The sequence below is a fragment of the Platichthys flesus genome, chromosome 15 (assembly GCF_949316205.1).
Source record: "Platichthys flesus chromosome 15, fPlaFle2.1, whole genome shotgun sequence".
Classification (NCBI taxonomy): Eukaryota; Metazoa; Chordata; class Actinopteri; order Pleuronectiformes; family Pleuronectidae; genus Platichthys; species Platichthys flesus.
Genome location: NC_084959.1, coordinates 21,350,089 through 21,370,484, shown reverse-complemented (window position 1 = coordinate 21,370,484; position 20,396 = coordinate 21,350,089). Strand labels below are relative to the sequence as shown.

The 20,396-nt window shown below is 40.6% G+C and overlaps 2 protein-coding genes across 3 annotated transcripts in view; one reads left to right on the top strand and one right to left on the bottom strand.

The window, feature by feature from the left end:
• Positions 1 to 558, bottom strand: part of pknox2 (pbx/knotted 1 homeobox 2) — a 79,446-nt gene extending 78,888 nt beyond the window's left edge. For both annotated transcript variants that reach the window (XM_062406975.1, XM_062406976.1), the window contains exon 1: positions 504 to 558. The gene's annotated coding sequence lies outside the window, so the exon portion shown is untranslated. The remainder of the gene's footprint in view (positions 1 to 503) is intronic.
• A 1,960-nt stretch (positions 559 to 2,518) lies between these two features.
• On the top strand, positions 2,519 to 9,848 carry tmem218 (transmembrane protein 218). Its single transcript, XM_062406535.1, has 3 exons — positions 2,519 to 2,892; positions 3,790 to 3,892; positions 9,233 to 9,848. The coding sequence occupies exons 1-3, from the start codon at positions 2,783 to 2,785 to the stop codon at positions 9,365 to 9,367; spliced, it is 348 nt and encodes a 115-aa protein (XP_062262519.1). The 5' UTR covers positions 2,519 to 2,782; the 3' UTR covers positions 9,368 to 9,848.
• Positions 9,849 to 20,396: the final 10,548 nt, after the last annotated feature.

Genomic DNA, 20,396 nt, shown 5'->3' with positions numbered 1-20,396 from the left:
TTATTGTTATCGCCACAATTACGAGCTTCTGCGCAAAAGCATCAGCCGCCGAACACAACACATCCCGCAGACACGCGCATCACAAACATCACCGACACGTTAATGCATAAAATCCCCAAAACGCCCGCATCAAGAATTAAAACGTAACAAAAAAGAAATCCACTGGTCTTTCAGTCCAGCACAAAAATGCATCTCCTCGCTTTTCCCTCTCTCTTTTTTCTCCCCCTCCTCTATACTTCCCCTTCCCTCCCTCCCTCACTTTCTCTCTCTTCCTTTCTCTCTCTTCCTTTCTCTCTCTCTCTCTCTCTCTCTCTCTCTCTCTCTCTCTCTCACTGGCCCGGCTGTCTGACTGTATGAATAATGTCCTGCTTTTTGTAATGAAGTGAGGGAGGGAGGGAGAGGGGGGAGGGAGAGGGGGGAGAAAAGGGGGAAAAGGGGGGGGGAGGCTGAAGTGGAAAAGCCCTGCTCCCATGCACTGACATTGAAAATGAATGACAGCTTACCTGCATGCCAATCTTCATCAGACTGACACTGGGCTGACAGCACAGCCTATACTCCTCCACACAGCCGCTGACGTCACCCGCGCCAGGCCCCTCCCACCTCCATCTCCGCTCTCACCCCCCGTTTTCCAAGCGCCGGCTCGCTGATGCCTTCCAGTGTCCGTGGGAAATACGGCAATCACGCGTGGGCCTGTGCAAAGAGAGGGGAGCACGTCAACCACGGGCAAAGAGGAGAATTCACATGTGTCGTGTTCAGGGTCGATGGCGAATCGTGTCGGTTCACTGCAACGACATGGAGGTGATGGAACATAACAAGGAACAAATGTGCCTGAGTGCTCCATTGAGGGACAAAGATTTGTAAGGATTGAGAAGCAAAAGTGTCAATGTCGCCCACAAATGCACAAGTAATGTTTTCTAATTTGGCTCGAAGTTATATGAACAAAAGATGCCAACAACAACAACAAAGAAACGCATCATTGTGTTGTTTGATGAATCGATTTTCGTATATTTTTGTGACAGTGAAGCAACAACAGCTCTGATGAAAAAAGAGCAGAATCTGATAAATATATATAAGATGTGCACCACCTTCAATGACACTTTCAGGTTTTGTCTTGCTTGTTGCCAGAACAACAATGAATACCTTGTGGATTTCGTAATTTTCCAACAACGCAGGCAAATAACCACTCTGTCATTCTTGACTATATTTAACATCACTGAATCCAGTGCAATCACCCTAGACAAAACAATGCTGCAGGACACATGAGTATGGAAGCCTATATGGAAAATAATTCACCCGTTAAAATGAGTTTATTTTGCACTTAAGAGCAGAGGATGTCACAGAGCCTTATGAGGCAAAGTGTATTTCGTGAAAATGGGCTATACAAGTAACATTTCATTGTTTATTTAATCTAATTTCTGCACTTCTATCAGTTATTCAGTGAGGTCAGGTCTGGAGAGGTTACCACTCAAACGCCTTTTATAGCTTCATATACTAACAATCTCTGTCACTCCCTTGCTGTGAATGTGTCCTGTGTTTCTCTTTCACTCTCAGCATTCACCCCTCTCAATAGGACCATCTGGCTTTTTAATTAAGCAAAGCAGCAATTTACACTATATCCAAATCAACCATAACCGCTGGATTCATGAATCTTACCAGGATCTCTTAAAGGCAGCATGTCATCTTCCAGTAGAACCGCGGCGCACACACGCGGATCTGGCCAGCCCCCTGTTGGTGCGCATAAGTAATGGCATGACTCGAAAAGTAGACTGGGATGATGCAGTGACTAGATGCCACTGAGGTTCTGATAAGGCTGGAAAAAACCCACTTCAATCTGATATTTCCAGATTGGAAAAACTGAAATATGAAGTGACTATACAGCCTATCAATAGAGCAGAAGTTTCAGGAGCCTACAACAAAATCCAATTGTTCACATGTACGCATAAGGAACATGGATGGAGGGAGATTTGGTCAGAGTGAGTTTCAGCCACAGAGGTAGAAAAAGTTTGTTAAGCACAGCCAAACAAAAAATCTTTTGAAAGTAAGATGGGATACTAGGCAGGTTAAGACTAAAGTTTAACAGGCATATTTAAAGTTGTATTGCAAGCAGTGGCCCTATATAGTGTGAGTCTTGTTGATTACGTCCCTCTACTGTTTAAGGGAAGCCCGTGTGTGTCTCGCTGCCTTGCTGCAGGACAGTCCACTCAAAGTTCAGCCCCTCGGTCCGCTCTGGAGCTGAGCACGGCCCTGGACAGATCCGACCGGAGGACCGAGGGTGTTGCAGAGGGGGACGGGGAATAACACCCGCTCCTCGGGACACTTTGTCAGAAACACACCGCGGTGGTTTTAAAAGTACAACCAGGGGGAAACCCGATGATGGTAAAAAGAAAAAAGATCCGAGCTCAGTATTGGCTACCTACTCCCCCGCGCCCTAAGCTTTTTAGCAACGACGCCGTGGATTGGCTATTCCCGAGTTCCTTCCTCCAATCAGGCTCTTGTTTGCTGTTACCAGGAAGCAGAAGACGCGCTGGGAGAAGCTTGATTTACCAACTGAGGTCTCTATGATTAAATGGACAGCTTAAAAAACTGCGAAACATAAACAATAAGACATTTGAACCGAGCATCTTCCTGAATGGAACAACTAAGTTACTCTCACCGTTAGCCTCCGAGGCTGCAGCTGTACTACAGTGCTGCTCTACTGTGGCTCGGACATCAGTCGTAATGTGATCTTTTAAAACAGATGAGCAGATAAACCAGCCTGGACTCAACCTGCTGAAAAAACAAAATGTCGAGTACCGTGCTGGAGGTCGGGACGGGAGTGTTCGTCGTCGTGTTGATTTGGATTGCGGCTCTTGTGTTTGGTATGATGCTGCTGAGAGCATCCGGATCAGCCAAGTGAGTGAGAGGACACACACACAGGCGCACACACACAGCCACAAACACACAGCCACAAACACACACACACAGGCACAAACACAAACTGCATTTGAGTTCATGTGCAGAAGTTAGAGAAGAAGAGCCCAAATGCAGTCCACCTCAAACCGGAGTTCGTCAATGTCACATCCCGTTAACGTTTCCCCCAATATAAATTGGTTTGCTTGATCAGCCTTAATACACAGCTCCTGGGACATGAGCCACTTTAACTGCATTAAGGTTTTTCTGGTAGATTCGGCTGGTTCAGGTTAAAGAAGTTGCATTTTATTACAATAAAAACCATTAACTGGCTCACACTCATTACTTGAGGGAGAAACATGTGCATGCATGTCAAGAAACTGGATTAAGACTGGAGGCACATTTTTTAAACATTGTGTAAACCATTGTTTGAATTATAGACAGAAAATCTTTCACAGAAAGATTGCAACTGTCATATCAATTCTTGGCACTTAAAAATGTAAGAGTCTACCCAAGAGAGACCAGCAAAATATTGTATTTTACTGATTCTTAAATTATTATTATTATTATTGATGTTGTTATTATTATTATAAATATGTATTACTATTATTATATTATTATCATAATTAAACATAGGAACTGATTGCTGGAACCATATATCAAGTCCCTGTGTATTAATACAAAAATAATAATAACATAAACATTTCACATAAAATCTTCATACTACAACCGTCAATGTTTTTTGTGTGGATTGCAAAGTGACAGCGAACACTGTGCTACTCTGGTAGATGCAGTAACAGTAAAATTTAAATGGGTGTAAACTTGGTGCTTGGTCAGTAAGTTAATTCTGTGTGTGTGTGTGTGTGTGTGTGTGTGTGTATGTGTGTTTTGTCTCGCCAGGTTAGGAGTGATCCCTGTTTTTCTCCTGGCTCTCACCATCACTCTGGCCCTGGTGTTTTTCCCTCGCAGCCCGGAGACAGCTCCCCCTTTCAAAGAAGTCCAGGTGAACTCTGCTCACTAATCTCATACACACTTACAAATTCGACTAATTTGCCAACTCATGTGGTGGGGACATTTGCCTTTTTCCTACCTACTGTAGGAATGAGTATGTTGTACTATATTAAAATGCTAATAGTTTTAGTAGACAGTTTTGGAAATGACAAACAACTTGGGTCAAAAGGTGTTTATACAATGAACTGACATTTTACTACATGAAGCATCTATTTAATGTATACCGCTGCCAGGGCTGCGATAACGAAATATCCCATCATGATTATATCACACTATTCATAGCATTAAAAACACACAAGGTTTGTGTTTTTTTTGTATCTGTTATTGTTGCTGGTGCATGGTGAGTTCATAATGTGCTTCAGTTGGAATTAAAAGCAGGCCTGGGATGTTTTTATTCTTGTTTTGAGGACATTTGACTTTCATTACCATCAAATGTTTTGGGTACAGAGGCCACTATGTGAAAAACAAGGTTTCAGAGCACATGAACTAACAGCTAAATGTAGCTGAATTGATACCTGTTGCTCATTTTACTGTGTTCTGAAACTATACTTAATCACATAAACAATATATGATAAATTAAAGAATAGTAATACAATTAGTTTAATATGTCATGCTTATCAATGATTAGAGTCAAACAAACATTTATCTTTATCAATGATGTATAGTTCAAAAAGGGTAACACATTTGTGTGTGTGTGTGTAGGAGCAGAGTTATTTAGAGTCTAAGTTCTGTTCTAACTTCCAGTAAAGTACACATAAGCAGCCTTTCCTTAATACAACCTTAACCCTAATATAAACCAGCATTAGCCATACTGTATGCCTATACATCGCACGCATCATTGTGTGCGCACTTGTGTATGTGCTTGTCGTAAAGGCCTGCTCTGCTTTATCTTAGTCCAACAGCAACACAGAACAAACACTCCCCCATGTAGCCTCGGGGTCGTGCCAATAAGCCAGCCAGATCTGCCAAGCAAGCTGCCACCCCATAGAAATAGCAGAGCAGAGCCCCGTCCTGGCCAGCTCATGTTTTATAGCCTTTGTGCAAAGGCAGATACCAGACCAGCAACAGAGAGAGGCGGTGAAATCTGACTTCTTGGATTTCTGTACAAGACTTACAAGTAAAATTAACCTTTTCCTGCTCCAGAGATTTATTCTAAAGTTTGAAAGAGGTTACATATAAAATTCCTTAAAGTAGCAATACCTCATGATGCAAGAAAAAAAAAGATTTTCACCCACAGATTTGCTTTATATAGAGTTTTCCACCTTTATTAAATGTCAACAGGACTATTGCTTTTTCAATTGAGTGAGTGGCCCATATGTTGGTAGATTGTAATAATTATAAGAACCCTTTGCACAGTGGTTAAAGATTTATACATGCATTTAACAAAGATTATTTAACAGGTAATTTCTGAATAGAATTTAACTTTGACTGTGCACAAATGTAAAAAACAGTCTTTGACTGATCAGAGAATTCAGTTGAATAACAAAAACTATTAAAACTCATAGCTTAACAACAATGCTGCCATTATGAATCGTCCACGTGGTAAAATACAGTCAGAAGAAACTGAGCAAGTCAGTTGACTGTGGGATGAATGACCGGCCAGAGGCAGCCAGAGGCCCGGAGCTTCTTGAATCTGTAAACAAGATGATGTGAGGCCTCTCATGTGACTCATCTTTGATATGTTACACTGAAATAAATCAGCTACAATAGGTGTTTTCATGCAGGGCTAGAAAAACTAAAAGAAAAACATAAATCTTTTTTGTGTGGTCATAAACAGTATTAAAAGGAATACTTCATCCAAAAGTGATGATTCCCTCATTATCTACTCACCCCTATGCCGATGGAGGGCTGGGTGAGGAGTTTGAGTCCACAAATCACTGCTGGAGTGGGACTTATCTTCAGGTGTGAAAAAACAACAGAAAAAAAAAATAACATTCCTCAATGCTGCTCCTGTGGTGTCATCCAAGTGTCCTTGAACCCCAGCATTCATATTCGACTCGAAACGAGTTCATTTACACCATGTTTAAAGCCTTAAATGTCTGCTGATATCTTCTTTCGAGGTGCATTCAGGGGCCGTCAGAAATGCTAAAGTCCGCCAGTTCAGCCACTTCTGGTGGAATTTTAGGCTTGTATGGTGTCATCAAAGTATGTGCAAGTCCCGATAATCATATTCGACTTAAAACAAAGTCATTTCCACCGTGTAAAGCTGCTTCACTGAATACAGTCAATGACATTTTGTATTCATAGGGTGTGGACTCATTTTATTAGTGAGCAAGTGGTGTGTGTGTGTGTGTGTGTGTGTGTGTGTGTGTGTGTGTGTGTGTGTGTGTGTGTGTGTGTGTGTGTGTGTGTGTGTGTGTGTGTGTGTGTGTGTGTGTGTGTGTGTGTGTGTGTGTGTGTGTGTGTGTGTGTGTGAGCATGTGTGTGTGTGAGCATGTGTGTATGTGTGTGTGTGAGCAAACTGAGGGAATGTCTAACCTCTTGCTGTTAAACAAAAGTAAAATATCATAGAGCCAATTAAGCCAGTCCCAGACTCGGCGAGGGGGTGGTTTTCTACCAGACCACCCACCCCCTCTTCCATTCCTCCGCCCCCCCGCCTGCCTGCCTGCTCCCACCCGTGTGCTCAATGGCACATTAATAAAACATGGCCCTCACTTTGGGTTCCTGCATACTGCGTAATTGGCAAATTAAAAAGTGAGATCTGTTAAATGCATCCATAAGAGACGGCATACATCATCCCCACCTCACACCAGTGGATTTATACACACACACACACAAACAGACACACACACACCTACTCTCATTCCACAACAGTCCCTGTGAAATCTCTCTTTAGACTGTTAGTCTCTCTTCTGGTGTTATCTGGCTTAAGGGCGTTTTCGAAGTTTGTATTTGCAAATTCATGGGTGGCTCATGATCTAAATATTAACACAGACCGAGAGCTATCAGTGAAGTGTTGCTTTCACCTATCAGTGGAAACACCATAAACCCCACTTCTCTGCTAACCTAAGGGAGACAGTGCAAACCTGGAGAAGCTGTTTTCTTTCAAAGTCCCGCGCCTCGTTTCCTTTAGATCTGTTAATTTATGTCATACTCAGGTGAGCTGCATTGCAGTGCCCACACTGATCAGGCTTCTAGATAAACAACTGCAGCATCCGAAAATAAAGAGAAGCCGGAAATCCGAATTTTCTTTCTGCACTAATGAGAGAACAGTGGAATAACAAACTTGCCATATCTTTAATTACATTGTTGTACATTAAGTTATTCACTGAAAAAATATTCCAACCGGAATCAATAAGCACCACTTGGCCTCATGTTGTAGCTTTTAGCCATGAATGAATGGCAGTACTGACTTAAAAGGATAGTTCCACCAACATTTTTAATTCACTCATTATCTACTCACCACTACGCCGATGGAGGGGTGTGTGAAGTGTCCACAAAACAATTTCAGGGTTTCAGGGCTAAACAGTGTTGCAGCCAAATAATTTACAATTGAAGTAAAAACAACAACAAAAAACAGAATCCTCTGATATCCTCGTCTGGATCTGTGTTCACGTTAGGATCACAGTGGACATTTAGGCTAAAAATATGGTGTAAATGTGTCATCAACCTTGATGACACCACAGGAGCAGTATGGAGGCTTTTTGTAGATGTATCCCATGTGAAGAATCAGTCATCATTTACTTCAATTGTATTGGATTCTGCTGCAACGCTGTTTACCCCTGAACTCAAACACTTCATCCACCTCTCTATCGGCATAGTGGTGAGTAGATAATGAGGGAATTTTCGTTTTTGGGTGAACTATCCCTTTAAGGATGCACCAACTCCCCTCTTCTCTCATCATACTGCTTCCAATAACTTATTATTAATGATTATGATTAAACTCAGATTATTGTATCGCACAAAGTAGGAAATAACAGTGTTCCCTTTTCTCTCTCTAGAAGTTAGCTGGGTTTATTATTCTGTGTTAAATAACAAGAGGCTCTTCACCATTACCTCCTAACTTCACTAATAGACTTTTTGGAATCGAATTACAAATTCAATGTTAATAACATTAGCAACAGACTTAAAACAGTATTTAATATGGATTTGGTTGATGGGCAATCTGTTAAAAATTTTCATTATTGACTCAATATCCTGACCTTCTCTGACAGAGTGTAAACATTAGGTTTGCTCAAATGGTAAACTAGTAGTTAATATTATATATATATGTATGCACATTTTTCTGCCTGGTAGAACCCAGAATATGACAAAATGATTATTGAAGGTTATGGTTTGGTTCTGTCACTTTCACAGCAAATTGAATGTTCCAAATGGCAGGTCTGATGAAAGCAGCACAGCATTTGGAGATTTATTGTTTCCAGGTGATCTCAAATTAAATCTAGCTGTGCATACATGTGCACAAGCTCTTCTCTCAGAAAGACGCCAGCTAAAGCGAACCTTAAGCAAAGTTATCCATTGTTGGTGCTGTATGTCCCCACCAATGGTGCTGCAGATAGGCTGTTCATAAACATACATTCAAGGTGGCTGCTTGCAATTCAACAGAGCCTATGATGATCCCTTTATGCTGCTAGTTGTTAGTCTTTTGTTAGATTAGGTATCAATCTTTTAAATCAGATTTCCTTCACCATTGGGTTAAGACACGAGAAAACGAATGTGTTTTTTCCACATATAAACTCAATCAGTTTAAAACAAATCTTGAAACGACATCTACTCTCTCCCTTATAGAAAAACCCATAATTGACACATAGACAAGAGTGGTCTTTTACTTCACTGAAATGTGCGAATCACACAACCACAGTTGACGCAGTTGTGTTAGAGCTAAATCTGTGTTAATGTGAGTGTGGAGAAGCATTCCCTTTCAGCAGATGCATGTGATTGGTTTAGTTGTTAATGTGAACTCAGCGCTGAAACTCTCATATGACATCATTCTGCAAAGTGAAGCTCAAACATCCAACTGAAGCAGCAGGAAGCGAAACACAATTAAAGTAGATTAGCTTTTCAAGGCAACAAGTAATTGTTTATTTTTCTTTGTGTGTGTGTCTGTCTGTCTGCCTGTCTGTCTGTCTGTCTGTCTGTCTGTCTGTCTGTCTGTCTGTCTGTCTGTCTGTCTTAAGTGCTCGTTCATTACTTCACATAATCCCACAAAATCTCTCTGTTTCTAAACAATGGCTTTATGAAAGCTCTCTTATGACATCTTGTGGCTCATAGAGGAAACAAGGAATTTATTAACAGACGCGTTTACAGTGCAATAGATACTGTTTACGAGATATGCTCTCATGTTATGATGAACTAAAATACTAAAGTGATCATGTCTTTCTTCACTCTACAGATAGTGGACACTTTGTTCATCGGCCGCTACGTGCTGCTGGCAGTGGTGAGCGTAGTCTTTCTGGTGATGTTCTTCATGCTGCTCCCCTTTCATTTCCTGGAGCCGGTCTATGCCAAGGCCCTAAGAACACATTAGAGCCGTCAGGGTCAGAGTTGGCTGCAGGATCACATCACTGATCGTATACAACTTAAGACAAACAGGGCCTGGTGAGAGCCCCCACCCCCCACCCCTTCATGTGGAGACGGACCATAGAATGCATCCCAAACAGAAACACCAGGAGAGCCACTGTCTTCTACAGGACCCAGTGTTGGCTGGTTGTTGGCTGTTTATGCACAACCAACAGTTACGGTGTTTGATATTTTTGATCATTTACACATCATTTTAGCACTAAGGGCAACAGTGAAATACCCCATTATTTTACAAAGATGTTAAATATTTACATATATAATATATGTTGGTTCCTTTAATCCTGTATTAGTGATATGACATGTGACAGATTAAACACAAAATGATCCATTGCACTAAGTGACAAAACATTAAAACTCTCAATGTGATGTCCCATTTACAGCTGTGTGAAGCCTGCAGATTGCATATGTGTTTTCTTCAACTGGACAGACTGATAGTGTTAATAAAGATTTTTTTTAAACTTTGTCTATTGTGATTGACTTATTATTGTTTAGCATCATCTCTTGTAGAAAAACATGACATACTATTTTCGGCCACATTAGAACAACCAAAATACAGTATTTTATTAATATCCATATTAATGCATTAATAAATCAATGTACCAAACTTTAGTAAATGTTATGAATGGGAGGTTGTGCTTCCCATTTAATTTGTATGGTTCTCCACATTGTGTTGAAGTGCTAAAACAGACTGATTTCTGCTGGGTGTCAACAGACGCTTCACAGGCACTTTAATCACTCCTCACTTTCTTCTTGTGTCTTCTAACCTCTAGCTTTGTGCCAAGGACTTTTACGTGACAAACAAGTTGAATGGATTTGCCATACACATTCATTTGATATCATTAAGTCATTAACTGTCTAATGGACAAGTACAAGGCTCCACTAAACAGAAATAAACCACTAATTGAACTCTTGGAAGCGTTTGCCTCCAGCCACTATAAAACAAGTTGTATAGCAAATTGTTTATTTGGATAAATAGCATTCTGGGTGCGAGGGAGAAAACTTTATATTGGATTTATTTGTGATGACATGTCAGGGCTCAAGCTTTGCAGTTCGTTTAAACGACCAGCATTTTATGTGAATATTACTATTTTGATTGGTCTTTTTATTCTGATAAATTATTAGCTGATTTCTAATAATGACGGTAATATAAAAGGATATTGTGCTACCATTATGATTAGTTCGGTTCATTACCATTCCCTTGGTGAGGAGAGTTTGTCCCATTCACCATTTTGCTGCCTCTGGATATTAAAGCAGACGATTCGTGCTGAATAGTTTGCGTTATTCAGTCTTTCCACACTATGCGGTTTTCATTTTCTCATGAAGCAGGTTGATCATGGTGTCTGATAGTGCCATTAAGTATCTGAAATCACTGCCAGAGAAAAGCACTTCTTAGGTAAACCTACATCTATTAAGATCTGTGCACTCAGGAGATTCTTATAGTAATGTCTGTTCCATTTAGTTGTTTCATCAAGAGCTATCACAGTGTTGTTTAGTGAGGTTTTGGTAAACAGATGTTGTTTTACCCACGTGGGCACATAAAGGAATAATATTCAGACATTTTTGGAAATAGAATGACCCTTCTGAGAGTAAGATGAGAATTGAACACTTTCATGTAAGTAAACCATGAAGCTACCATGGCTTAGCATAAACAGGAGAAAAGGATGTGCCAGGCTCTGTCCAGCTGGATGCTAGAAATACAGGTGTGGAGGGGGCTGCAGCGTCCCTACTGGTGAAAGGCTTTCAAAGCAAGGCCAACAAGCTAACTCATCAAATAAAAACTTGGATTTTATTTTAATTTCCAATTCTAACGTTTAGAGACCATATTAGTAATAGACTTAACATCCAGATTTTAATATTTGTTCCTTATATTTGATTTCATTTTTAGAATGTTCCGTGTCTTTTGTGTTTGCAATGCACAAATATTGAAGGTTATGAAGAGAGAACTGAAAGGATCACAGATTTTAGTGATAATAGTGGGTTTGATATGCATCTCTGATTCCTTAATAGTCTGTTGTTGAGAAGAAATTCTAAAACTAGAAGGACATTTTTTTGGCCATTCAAATAAAAACCTATATTGCACTGTATTTTAAACGGTAGCATCATATAGACTTTCAGCATCCTCAAACCTAATTGACGCTCAGTAGTAAAGAGTATAGAGGCACTTGTAAGCATACTTGTACCTCTACGGCTACAGCTTCATCAAATAATAGGAGAGGTGGTGGTCTAGTGGCAGAAACTTGGACTATGGGCAGAGAAGGCCTCTGGTTCGTCTCTGGTTCGACTCCACGGAGAGACAACAAAAGACAAACCTGGATTGATCTGTCCAAAAAAGAGTCTCCCTACCCTGTCTAGTGCCCCTGAGCAAGGCACCTCACTCCCCCAACATTTGCTCCCCGAGCGCCGTACATGGTCGCTCACTGCTCTGTGTGTCCTGCACCAGATGAGTCAAAAGCAGAGGTTAAATTTCCCTACCTGCATGAGTGTGCCTTTGCATGTCTGTGCATGTGTTTGGGACTAATAAATGAATCTTAATCTTAATCTGTTAAATCCATACAAAGATTCAATGTAAAGGGGTTATTTGAGTGTTAGAGCTGCTGTTTCCCCCCATCACCAGTCTTTATGGTAGGTTGCATGCACTGTGTAACTATAGCATTGTTTTTTTTTAAATTCCACCTCACCCTTCACGAGTAAATAGTCGGAAATCCAAACATCCACAATCTAAGTGCTCACACTATAAGTTGCGTCGGCTCTTTCGGACCAGCTCAGCGCTGGTGTATGCCCGGCCTAAGGTACAGCATCTGTCTCCATGTCCTTCGTAGAACCGATGCTTTATACATAACCAACAAATGTGGGGATCGCAGAGAAATGGTATTAGCATCATTGTGTTTTGATTTTGCATCTTTATTCTATATTTTGCTCCCACATTTTGCACTTCCACTTTTGAGTCATACTCTGCACTGTGTTTTCATTATTTCTGACAAACACAGTGCTGCATTCACATGTTCTGATGCCGATTCCATGGGGTATAACTAAGCAGATGATTCCATAGAGAGTAATGAGCTTTTGCAGTCTAGAGGCCCAATTATAAACACCTGCCCCCCCCTCCCACTCCCATTTTAAAAGTGTGAAGCCGGAGGAGACGTGGAGTGGAATTCCAACCAGGATGATGAAAGAGAATCTAATGAATCAAAACCAATCCTATTAGTTCCGGCCCACATCTCCATACTGTGGCCCTTTTCTGCACCACAATCCACCGCATGATTTCACACAAGCAGGGGAACTGGAGGATTTCAACAGAGTGGGACAGCGGATCTGAAACCTTTCAACCTGGAGCGACTTGTTGCCTGTAATTGACCGAATGATTACCGCAAAACATGATCTTAGCCCCCGCTGAAAGTGGCACCTAGAAGCAAGTGGCTTTAAGGGCCCTGAAACTGAAGTTTACCCTGGCCAAGATATTTTCTTATGAGTTCTTTTACTTTGACATAAAAAAAAAATCCGCCAATGTTTATATTTCAAGTTTCTCTGTCTCCTTGCAGACTTTAAGTTAGCAAACTCAAGGTCTTTGCAGTCCCTGAAGTCTGGGTCCAGAAGATCTGACAGTATTCCCTGGCTCACTCCCTCGTTCTCACACACAGCCTCACACTACCTCACCTTTGTAATCGCTCTCTCCCCCATCTTTCTCACTCCCTCTATCCTTTCCTCATTTTATCTTTCGCTCCTCAACTCCGTCTCTGGGGAGTGGGAAAATGAGCAGAACAAAGCATGTGGGGGTTTGAGGATCATTTGGAACCGAGAGCTGGAGTCTTTGTAGCGCAGCCAGCTGGACATATAAAGAGATGGGGGCGGGTGAGATAGAGAAAGAGAGAGCAATGTGAGGGCAAAGAGGTGTGAGCGGAAAGCTCAGGGTGCTCGGTTTTGAAACTGCGGCGGGGACGGGGTGTGCTCCTCTCTGGTAGATCCTGTATTCAGATGCACTCAAGCAGAACTTCTGGCCTTCCATTCACATCCTTAGCCACCTCGCCCTCTGTTTGTGATATGGAAACCGTCACCGCCCCACACGGCTCCCACATCACTGAAAATCCACTAAAGATTTCAGGGAAAGGTTGGTGCAGTTATCCCGAAAGAATGTGATTCAGTTCGTGTTAAATCAAGCAGATGGCAATGTTTGCTATCCTTTTAAAAAGTTTGGTAAATAAAACTTGATGAGTGCTCTGTTTGGCAAACCTAAAATGAACACGGTAATTTAAAATCCCTACACAGGCTTGAATTTTGAGGGTTTATTAGGCAGCAAGCGGATGTTTGGTTTACTTGTTTTTTTTCACTAGCCTGTGAAAGAGATGGTGATACAATGTGCTAATGAAATGGGTGGCCTTGTCAGTTGAGTACCAAACTATGCAGTTTTGGGGCCAAAAAGCTTCTTTTTTTCTCAGCCCTGTATGGTTGTTCTCTATTATATACTTTTGCATAATGCCAGGGGACGCTATCATGGCAACACACCCTAGGGGGGCAAAATACTCAAACTGAGATGCCGGTGTTGCATTGGCCTTTTACCTCTCTCTCTCAGAGGGGGGAATTAGCCTAAAGCTCTGGCTCTCGGGGCGACGATGAAGACCCAGATTAGAGGTCAGGTTGCTCACTAATAGACCTTTGCCTCTTGGACATGACGTCCCATCGTGGGCCGTAGCTCGGCCCTATGGGGGTTCCATTTTGACAGTGATGAGGACATGATTGAGTATTGGGCAGCCTTAGAAAGGCAATGGCTACACCGATCAAAGGCCTCGGCCACAATAGTTGAACTTGGGTGGCCACAGCACTGCTCTGATCATACTCACTTGCATTGGCTTTGACTGTATAAATAATAATACTGCAATATTTGTCATTCACTGTTTGTGTTGACAGATTAAGGAATAGGCTATAGTTTGACACAGAAAGAGCATCAGTAACAAAATTGTAAGTATCAAAACTGATAGAAGAAATATTGTAGTGAAAACACTTGAGAAAGCTAAATTAAAATGAAATGGTGGAAGAGCTTGTTTAAAGAAGGTTATGAGTTCAGCAGTGGAGTTGCTCCTAGTTGCTCTTGTGAAACAACATAGTTCCATGTGGGCGTATTGGGCGACGCAAGTGAGTCGACAAAGGTGATGGGCTTTGCACAGCAAACATTTGGACTTGTGGATTAGGGTTAGTTACTTGAAGGAAAAGCACAAGTGTAAACAGTACAAAGATCCATTTAGCTGCTTCAGTGTTTAGCTCTTGGTATTATTCAACCTGGCTCACTGTCATACTCTTAATGTCGAATTTAATAAAACGAACACACCTTTAAGTTTTATTAGTAACACAAAAGTTATTTAAGTTGAAATGTCTGCAGCAATTAAGGCTTCAACTAGGTTGTGTCACTCCCTCATCCAGCCATTCACTATTCTCTATGCATTAGACAGTTAACTCTTATTGCTTTTTTAAAATAAAAAGCAATAATTTCAGATTTCGTACCCTATTGTGTTAGCATGTATAACGCGTTATACAAGGATGACTACTCTTTCTGTTCCATTGTGAGGGTTGATGAGAGTGCCAAATTTCACCTTTAAAATACAGACATTCCAATTAAACAGTAAATACATTGAACTACAGTATACAGTCGAACTCCAACAGCTGGCCTGGCTTACTACTCCTTCATGGAACAGTGCCAACATTATAGATTTTTAGTTACACCTGCAATCATAGGTCAAATAGCCTGCTGTGTGAAAGGTCTGCTGCAGATAGACTGCAGTGATAAGCTGTCCCGCACAACATCCAATTGAACTGAAGCCATAACCTTGTACTAAAGTATTAATAATATTTTGGGGAAATTGTTCAACTGCAAAACGTTTTGTGTTTATAATTTGGTTTCCTCTAAACAGTCAGCTGGGTCTGTTTTGCACACGAGCCGGCCAGCGTATTGGTCAAGGTAGCACTCGCTGGTAGAGTTTCTAAAGATGCTGCTATGTTACATGGATACAGCTCTGCTAAAGATAAACAGCTTTGCTACAGTCTATAGGCTCTGGCAATATGGGGTGGTTGTGGCTCAGGAGGTAGAGAAGGTTGTCCACTAACCAGAAGTCTCCCTCTTTCCACTAACTGTACCAAAGTGTCCTTCGGCAAGATACTGAACCCCCATATTGCCCTTGTCAGCTGTGTCAGCAGTGTGTGATCGATGTGATAGAGAAAGTTCTGCACTTAGATGCACTGTATGAATATGTGTGTGAATGGATTGAATTACCAAAACTGTACTGTGAAGTGCTTTGATTGGTTATTAAGACCAGAAAAGTGTTTTATAAATACAGACCATTTAACGAACTTGGCTGCAGGAATCAGAACTCTTCATAACATTTATGTGCTGTTGTTTATTTTCAGCATTAAAATAGTATAAATTTAGTTCATCAGTTGTGAAATAGAAAGTTGATATTTGCCACTCAATCTTGTTGTGACCAAATGATTAAAGTAACAGCCTTGACACATGTAGAGGGCAGACATGGGTGCTAGAAATAGAAAAAATGGCTAAAGCCTCAAACTGCATGGGGTAATTTGTATGTTTTGTTTACAGCAGTTACAGCACAGAGCACATCAGCAGTGTAATCTGTGCACACTCCGGGAGTCCACTCAAACCAGGCAAAACGTCTGTGTCAGAAATTAAAGCAGAACATTTTGACAAGGTTGACTTGGTACTTTTGTTTTCCTCTTTAGTGGCGAGCCGAGATGATGTATGAGACTCATACTGTGCAGACAGACAGCTACAAATTTTCTTGGCCAGTTGACTGGTGGGAGGTTGGGGGGGGGGAAGGGGGGGGCGGGTAGCTTGAGTTGTCAAATTAAAGGAACCAAGTGAGAGAAAGAGATGCTTTTGTCTTGTTTGAACCTGTCGTTTTTATAGAAGAAACAATTCCTCTGCTCCGATCATTTACATCTGAAATTGAGCATAACACAAAATTTAAATATGGGAATAAATGCATTTCACACATGGTGCGTTTTGTTCAGAAATAACAGTTGATAATATAATTTGTTACAAAAATGAAAACAGACAGTTCATTATTCAGTTTATGCATTAAAACGGTTCTGGTACATTTATTTAGTCACATTTGATTAATGAAACTGATGTGACTTGTGGAAACAAGCCTCGCTGTGTTTACGCCCCCCCCAACCCCCTTGTCCCATGCTGAATGAATAGCATAGACAAGACAGTACCCCTTGGTCCCCTTCCCCTCACTATTCGCTCAGCATGTGGTCTGAAACTTGTTTTCTGATCATCGCCCCCCCAACTTCTCCCTCCTCTGGAGAAAAAAAGGACCCTAAAGAGGAGGGAGATGAGGAGACCAAATTAAAGAGGGAGGGAAGAGGAGCTCACAGCCATGTTTGAGGAATATGAGGAATATATATTGTTGAACTACCACCAAATAGCAGGTGGTGCTTAGGAAAGGTCAGGAGCTGAGGGTTTCTCTGAGGGTATGGATGGTATAGGGGAGCTGCGGTGAGGGCTCTGGTCTTTCATCCGGGAAGTGCTGACTTGTGGATTGAAGATGCGGGTCAGTGCCTGGCTTGTCTGTGTGTCCTGGCTCTTCACCTGGGCAGCGTATTCGGCAAGGTGCAAGTGCCAAGACATGTGTCCATCAGAGCAGGGACTGGACAAGAGGCCAAAGACCCGGGTCAAGGAGCACATTCGTCACAGCGTTGGACATCAGCACACGCTCCACAGGAAAAGGCCACTCCGCAGAAAAGGTCTGTTTTTATCCACACAACTTTCCGACTGCATGCTCAGATTACTGAATGCTCTGACTCACTTAGATCTGCTGTTAAACTCAGTCATTTGTCCAAATAGGAAATTATTTTGAATGACATAATTGAAACTGATTGGTGTTAACATTGAAATTACTTCCTTATTCCTTTGTATCCCACACACCTCACAGCTTATTGTGCAAAAGTGATCATAGTAATTGGAAAATTAACATTTGGAACTAACTAATCAACTCTTTTTATACTTTGGAATACTTAGTTTCCTCTTATTTTAATAAATTCAGAGTTGTTATATAGTTAGATATTGTAATTGCACCAAAGCACATAGTGGACATATACATCTTTATTTATATGTTTGATTAGCTATGTATGATTTTTTTCACCATAAACCTATATTAACAGTCAAAGAAATTTACAGTATCTTATTTTATTATTTGGGCAGCAAGATGACTAAGGGAGTTCCCTGTTAAACCAACAGCAAATTTGGGGAAGAGATGCTGTCAGCGTCTCACAGACACCTATAAAATGCCAAACACTACATTTGGGAGAAATTATCACTGAGTAAAGACGTTTTTTCAAGACAACTGACAAATGTATTGTGTTGGGATTTCACAGTTGTTAAAATGTTCAATTGTCCTTTCGCTACTCAAGAGTAAAAATCTGCCTAAAGCTTCCGTGAGAATCATTATCATGATCCAGCTTTGATAAATAAAAGACTAAAATGAGTTTTAAGACAACATGACACCGACCTGCTCCCTTTTAAAAGGTTTATTGGCAAAAGAGACGATTTAATGTGGAAGCTCTGTAAAACCGATGCAGTTTTGTGTCTATTCTTTAGAGACAGATTATTTAACAAGTGGTTGAGAATTGTTAAAATGTAAATGTGATGGAATGTGATGATTGAAAAGATTGTTGCAGATTCACAGAAAAGGTTTTGCTGTAATTATTTGAATTAAGTAAAGACACTTCCTAATAAGCCACTAAGATGAACCCACAATTCCTTTTTGTCTAAACTTGCTTTAAGGCAGTCTTTCATGTTCACATTGAGTGTTTATCCATTTACCAAACACAGGTGAATTACACTTAGAATTTACTCTGAAGTCACTTTTTATCACATTCCTCACTACCGCTGACACATTCTTTCTTTTTCTCACTCCATCCCGCCCTCTCTGCTCGCTCCGACACTTCCCCTGACCTTTGGTCCAGCGCCTCAAAGAGGTTCCTTCCCTCACCACATCGCATCCCAGCGCCATTCCCATGACTTGTGTTGAGCCGAGACTCATCCTTCATCCTCTCTATAGCTTTTGTTGCCGACTGAAAGCTGGCCTATGCCGGGGCCAACAAGCCCAAGTTGTTGGATCAATATAAACATCCATCACTTAGCCCCGGGTCTTTCTGAGCCTCACAATGAACAGTTCACTAAACAATGCTTTATTTATGTGAGCCATTGGAGGGAATGAACTACTGGTAGTCCACTTATTTCCTGGCTACATTTCCTTTGCTGTGATTGGACTTGGAAGTAACTCTGCCTACATCTTATGCTTCATACCATCACATCTTAGAAAATACACAGAAGACCTGCGCAGAACTTTTAATTGTTTTTGCAGTTAGCAAACAAAAGATCAACATTAACATTTTATAGAGGTATACAAGGTCAGGTATTAGTGCAAGTTCTTCATTAGAAAAAACTCTAATTAAACAGTGGAGGAGCTAATACCAGTTTTTCTAGTGAGAGATGTAAAAACACCTGATTTCATATTCTCATTGGCTTTTGATGTGGCTATTTACAGTGTGAACACAGTACGCACTTACCTGCTTTAATTGTTGTTCGCTATTTTGTGCGGAACCAAGTTGACATCTTTATTTACAATGTCAAAGTAATATTTTATGCATTATTTTAGATGAATATGATAAAGCAACTCAAAGTGCCTTATGTATCTTTCACTTTTCAGTAAAATATACTGAACCATTAGATAGAGACCTAACCTAAATAGCAGCTTACTAACAGTTGAGCCACTTTGAGAAGTGATTGTATGTGTGAGAGACATATCATTTCCTTCTATTGTTTAGAAACATGGGAGATTCTGAACTTCCTGCCTCATGAAAGTGTTGAAAGATCCGCTGCCAGTAATCGTCAAAAACAAACCTCAGAGTTGGGCCAGTATATTTAGAAGGCAAAACAATTATACAACCGACTCAACCATTTATATTGACTTTGATTAGACAATAACTGGGAGTTCTCCTCATTACACCAAGAGCAGAGTTTGATGGTATGTGATGATGTTGAAGAAAATGCTTATATACTTAAAGGTTCAGTATGTAGGATTTAGGGACATCTAGTGGTGAGGTTGCAAGTTGCAGCTGAATACCTCTCACCTCACCCTCCCCTTCCAAACATTAGAGAGAATATGTGGAAGCCTTCAGTCGTAATAAAAACACAAAAGGTCTTTAGTTTGTAAAGTTTGGACGACTATTAAAAACTGGTGGCCTCCGTAGACAGAGGACCTCTCCTGATGTAAATATAAAGTATTTCAATATTCATGTGTAAAGAAATCAACAAATTTGTACAATTTAGATGATTACACTGTAGTAAAATCTTGACTAGGATTAATTGATGTATAGATGTTCAATTTCTGATAATATATCCCTTTCACCTTAATCTTACACACTGGACCTTTAAACTCCTATGGTCTTTTCTATTGTTTTTACCAATACAATGGATACTTTTTATATTGAACAGAGATATCCTGAGTCCTCAGAGCTCAGCAGCATCCTGTTCATCCCATTAGTATCATTAATTATTTATTAATTAATTTCAGTCGACACTTTCCTTATTAACTTTCCCAGTGGTAATCTAATATGTAGGTACAGTGTATGTGTATATGTGTATAAGAGCTTTTATGAACTTTAAAGTTATTCCAAACTGATTTATACCCCGGACAGGTTCAGGTTGTCAAGCTTTTGTCAAACAGATGGAAAAATACAGGAAGCTTGTGGCACTGCCTTCAAATTAAAAGTCTGAAATTCTTTTTTGTAAATATAAGAGTCAAATAAAAAAATGAAACAGTGCAAAAAACATACTAAATACTGGTTCTAAAAGAATATTGTGGTTATAGTGTTATATGTGTAGAGTGCAGTGAACTGGATTTATTTTTTTGCTCAGGATGTGTCTTATTTTGAAAAAGGTATTCGTCCGTCACTATACCAGT

Coding starts and splice junctions, on each gene's coding strand:
- tmem218 (XM_062406535.1), top strand. CDS start 2,783: ATGTCGAGTACCGTGCTGGAGGTCGGGACGGGAGTGTTCGTCGTCGTG. Junction 2,893..3,789: donor AGAGCATCCGGATCAGCCAA/GTGAGTGAGAGG, acceptor TTGTCTCGCCAG/GTTAGGAGTGATCCCTGTTT. Junction 3,893..9,232: donor CCCCTTTCAAAGAAGTCCAG/GTGAACTCTGCT, acceptor TTCACTCTACAG/ATAGTGGACACTTTGTTCAT.